Source organism: Pyxicephalus adspersus, chromosome 12 (assembly GCF_032062135.1).
Source record: "Pyxicephalus adspersus chromosome 12, UCB_Pads_2.0, whole genome shotgun sequence".
Taxonomy (NCBI): Eukaryota; Metazoa; Chordata; class Amphibia; order Anura; family Pyxicephalidae; genus Pyxicephalus; species Pyxicephalus adspersus.
Window position 1 is genome coordinate 19019446 of NC_092869.1, and position 5595 is coordinate 19025040.

Below are 5595 nucleotides of genomic sequence, written 5' to 3' on the forward strand. Positions count from 1 at the left end.
TTTTTTTTTTTCCTATTGAATTTTTGCTGTTGAATCCCGTGTTATTCGTGTCGGGTCTACCCGAATTCGAACAGCCATATTCGGGTCGAATATAGGGACAACCCGAATTCGAACATCAACACTATTCATGAGCAGCCAGCGATACTCACACTGTGTTCCTGGATAGAAAAACTCTGTGCTAACTAAATCAATAAAATAAAGCAGTACACAAAAAAAACAGGTAAACTTGCAATAAATAACAATGTAATACAAGTGTCTCCAAACTATGGGGTTTAAAGTACTATTGCATTGCCTAAGATAGTATATAATAAAATATATATTATTATATTATTATTAGTCCAGCGCACATAAATTGTGCCAACAGCAACCAATTCCAGCATGAGAATTCACACTTCAACATTATATGCACAGCAAGGAAAATTAACGTGAAGATGAGTGACCTGCCAGAATAACTGGAACATACAAATACAGACAGAGTAATTAGAAGGCCACACAGTCTTTTTGCTGTGTCCCTGCTCTACCATCTTCCTGGCCAACATTCACAGCAAGATATGCCGCTACTCTTCCCAAGGTACAAGATGCAGCAGAGTCTGGCACAAATCTGTGAGCGACAACTAGACAAAATTCTTTTGCAGTACAGATTAGCTTGTAAAAGTGCATAAACCAATGTGCAAAAATAGTGTAAAACTGCTTCAATTTAAACAAAAAATACAAGGTATTAAACAATTAAAGGCAGTACTACTGGTATTAAAATAAGGAAAAGCATTAAAACTCCTCCCACTGCCTTTCATCACTAGACAACACCTTTAGGGGTGGTAGTGCAATCAATACAGCAAGATTTAAATAGTTGTTATCCTATATTGAGGCTAAATAAAATACTTTAACCACCTGAGCGTTACACTGATTTCTAGATTTCTGTTCCAAAAGCGTCACAGGTTTTCATGAAATTTTTTTTTTTAAATTGTAGACCTGTAACTTACAGAAATATGTCCGAATAGGGTTCTAGTAGATATCACATAAATCTCAGTCAATCGAAAGACACAATGAGGCTTACCTTCTAGTTTCCAGTAAAAAATATCTATAACATTCTTATAGTAATAATGTTATGTAAAAACACAGCTAAATAAAAAACACAATTTAGGCCAATGTAGTGCAAAATGTTTAGCCGAGGATCTATCTAGCAGTGTGTTGACAGAATGTTTAAATATTTTTTTATATTATATGAACAAAGAACAACTACATATAGGAATTGTTATCCTCCAGTCCAGGGGTGCCCAAAAGGTAGATCGTGATCTACCGGTAGACCGCAAAGGCAACGCGAGTAGATCGCTGAGCCCTGCCTTTCAAAATAAACTCTACTGCGCACAGGAGCAAGCCAAAAAAGTGTGGGTATTTCTGCTACAGTCCATATTGACCTCTAGGCTATAAGGACATGGTGACAATAAATAGTGGCAGTCTCTTGAGTTTATTTATTAAATTCAAATTTAATTTCCTTTTTTTTTTCAATGTAATAATAAAATCTATCCATTTATCTACTGTATCTATCTATATAAAGCCCTATAGTATGTAGCCCTGTAGTATGTGTTCTTGGATAGAGATTCTCTATCCAAGAACACAAGAGTCCCGCGGCTGTGCTCATCATGAATGAATGAAGCCCTCATTTAACCTCTAGTGCCCGGGGAGGCAGGGGGAGTACCGTGGCTGCAAGCAATTATATAACTTCTAGTGCCCGGGGATTGCACACAGGAGGATTCCCACAGCTGCATTGCAGCCGCGGTACTCCTCCTGCCTCCCTGGGCTTGCCCTCATTTAACTTCTAGTGCCTGGGGATCGCACACAGGAGGATTCCCACAGCTGCATTGCAGCCGCGGTACTCCTCCTGTAATGATTTCCTCGATTTTCTGATGGGTTTGTGAAATCAGTTTGCCAAAATTTTGTGGACCAATCAGAAGTTCGATGACAATTTTGGCGAGAATGTCAGAGGCATTCTCACTCATCCCTAGTCATAATGTGTAAGTATGCACAGCAGCCCAGCATGGGTTGTGATAATTAATCTCCCTCACATATTAAAAGAAACTGCTGTGCCCTGCCACCAATGCACCACAACATGACAAAATTTAACTTTGAGCAGCACATATGTTCCTGTCAATTTGCAAAAAAGGGAAATAAAAGCAGGCAGAGAAGGAACATCAATGGTTGAAAATATATTTATGTGCATTGATAAAAAGCACTGAATTTGACAGGTATTCAAATTTTCATTACAAGAGAATCAATTACTGTAATGTGAAACGTGCACCAAGTGGATACATCTGAAGAGAATGTTTGGTATATGTACTACAACCTGTACTAGAAAGGTACAGTTTTTTTATACCAGGTCCTAAAAAAAGACATTAATGAATTACTTTTGCATGCTGTCAAAAATGAACAAATATCTATGTTGTGGCAAATAGACAAAAAATATAATGTATTTATTTATTATTACCTGCATTTTATTAAAGCATATTTTGCTTATTCATTCACAACATTCTCCTAATGAACTAGTGTGAAACCATTTAAAATGTTTATTTTTAACTTGTAAAGTTTTATAAATCCCAAACATTCTTTTTTTGCTTGTTTTGGCTAGAGTAGACGAGGGTAAGGAATAATCCTGATATTCTCATTAGGATATTGCTTCAGTTCCTGTCCCACAAACACAACAATGTGTAATAACAACATGAAGAAGTGTTCTAAATCATATTTTGGAAAGTTGTCACTTGAGTACCTGTTTTTGGATGTATTTCCTGTTTTGATGGCATTTGGATTTGTTGGGTACATTTTTATTTAATACATTTAATAATTTATTGCATTCAATATGTTCCACCTATAATAATTGTCTTATCAATACACATTTATATCTTGCAGACATACATATGCTTTTCATGGGGTCATCCTAGAGGAATGTAACTCATCCTTTAGCTGGCATCCCCTATAAGGTAAAATGCTGATAAGGGTGATTGTTGATCAACAATCATCAAGCATTGATCATTGCAGATTTTAAAATATAGTTCCACACTAAGTATACAGTCTCTTCACCAGAATTTGCTTTATGCAACATGTCCATGTTTATCTTCCAAGCTGTTATCATAATGGATAGGACTTCTTAATGGATAATGGATGAAGGATAGGACTTCTTGGAAATATCAATCAAATTATTTGCACAGCTATCTTTTATTTGGACAGCTAGATATCTTTAATCATATCTAATGTTTTTTTTTTTATATTTGCAGTGTTGTGGTACAAAATAATACAATCTCATTTAATGGTAACATTTATGACATTGATGATGTAAAGGGCTATCTTCCACTGAACAACCAGCATTTCAAAATGCTAGGAGGGGGCCTTAACTTCCACCTCCTGAGCATATCAGATCCTCTGAACAGGGCTCTGGAACTTAGATGGATCCCTGCTATCCTAATACTCATGCCTTGCTAATTAGCAAGTGCCACAACCATGGATTTCTTCCAGCAAACGGGTATGAGTGAGTGAATAAGCAGGGACAGCGCTTGACAGTTAAAGACAGTGCGCACTGTGGAGGTGCACGGTCAGTTACTTCAGCCTTAGCTGTAGCGTGGAACACACAAAACCCCAGCTCAGCTTTACTCCTAGCAGACAGAAATTCACTACCACACTAACACTGGTTAGTGCCATTCAAAACTTCTTCTCCTCACTAATTATGCTCAAAGGGGAGCTAAGGTGAGACTTCATTGCTTTCTCCTTACACATCTCCTGATGAAGCCATCTGGTGAAACGCGCTGGGATTGAGATTTGTGAGCTTTATGTAGGGACGCATTCACAGTCCAGCTGTGATTTTACCATGTTTGCTTTTCTTATACTGATGTATTGAAATATGGTTCACTTCCGTTGTACTTCTTTGAAAAATGCACCTTATTTGCTGCCAAAAATCCCTGTCTCTTTTCTACTTGTTTCATAGTTAACTATATAGATTAAAATATTACAGGGCATACTAAGTTGGGCACTGCTTGAAGCGCCTAATAAATTTTTTTAACGCTTGTTTTACTTCACTGTTCCTTAATGTATAAATAAAGGGATTTAGTGCTGGAGTAACAACAGTATACATGAGTGCAATGAATTTATCATAGTGACTGCCTTGAGGTCTAATGTACACAATAATTGCTGAACCATAGAACAGACAGACTACAATGAGATGAGATGAGCAGGTAGAAAAAGCTTTCCTTTTACCTTCTTTGGTTTTAATCTTCAGGACAGTAATTATAATGCAAATGTATAATGTGACAATTGAAATAAATGGCAAAACAACTGAAATAACTGCAGCCAATACTGTTGCTACACCGCTGTAAAAGAAGCTGGAACATGCCAAATTCTGCACTGGAGCCAGATCGCAGAAGAAGTGGTCAATAATATTAGGGCCACAAAAATCCAGTAGAATTGTGAGACACGTAGGGAAAAAAGAAACAAAAAATCCACCAAGCCATGGAAGGACAGCCAATTTTAAACAAAATGCACTGTTCATAATTATCGAATATCTCAATGGATTGTTAACAGCCAAATATCGATCAAAGACCATTAGTGCAAGAAGAAAGCATTCTGTTTCCCCCAAGGCATTAAAGGCATACATTTGTGCAAAACAACCAACAAATATTATGGTCTTTTTAGAGTGAACTAAGATTGCTAAGAGATTTGGAACTGAAACTGAGATAAACATTATTTCTAAAACAGCAAATATGCTAATAAAGAAATACATGGGGCTATGAAGAGAAGCCTCTATTCTGACTAAAATAATTATAACAATGTTTCCAAAAATGCATGTAATGTATGCTAAAAGAATAAGACAATAAAGAACATTTTGAAACTTGTAGAATTTAGAAAACCCTAAAAGAAGAAACTCATTTATCTCAGTGTGATTGGTATCTTTCATTTTTTTCTAACACCTAAGGCATAAAATAAAAGATGTATAGTTTTCAACAACAAATTAAATTTTTAAGTGAATCTGTTCCCATTAAATGTTTAAAGCCTTGCAGTAAAGAAGGTATCATATGGTGCAAGCGCATACCCTCAGCTTCATTGTTCATTCTAATGGAGTGGCATAGTGCTTTAAATGTGCCTATGTGGATTTCCTGTTGTTGTTGTAGAAAAAGTACACAATTTTAAATATTGTCAATGTATAGAACTGTTGGACAGGAGGTCATGTATTGAATCTTAAAATTAAAGTGGAGGGCATCACAGAGCTTCCGTTACCAGCAGAACCATGTAAGTACTGTGCAATAATGTTTACATAAACAAAACATGATAAGTAAATGCTGCTGGTCTCAAAATGATGGAACAACGGAGTGAGAAGAGTAGTACAGCAGATATTGCATGCCAGAGAGAATCAAGAAAAGTATGCATGAATGCAGGAGAGAATTGCAGAGCATATGATAGGGGGCCAGTGTATTCAATAGAGGAGTATAGGTCATAGCATATTCTCACATTCTCATGTTTTGATAGCGTTCAGAAGATAGAAAAAACTATTAGTGCATTAGACTTGATATACAAAAATGTAAGGCTGCTTAAAGCACAAACTGAAGTGAATTGATG

General features: G+C 36.4%; 1 protein-coding gene across 1 annotated transcript; it reads right to left on the reverse strand.

Moving 5' to 3' along the window:
• Positions 1-4003: 4003 nt before the first annotated feature.
• Positions 4004-4936, reverse strand: LOC140341744 (olfactory receptor 5V1-like). The gene has a single exon (XM_072427618.1). It carries the CDS (start codon positions 4934-4936, stop codon positions 4004-4006), a length of 933 nt encoding a protein of 310 aa, XP_072283719.1.
• Positions 4937-5595: the final 659 nt, after the last annotated feature.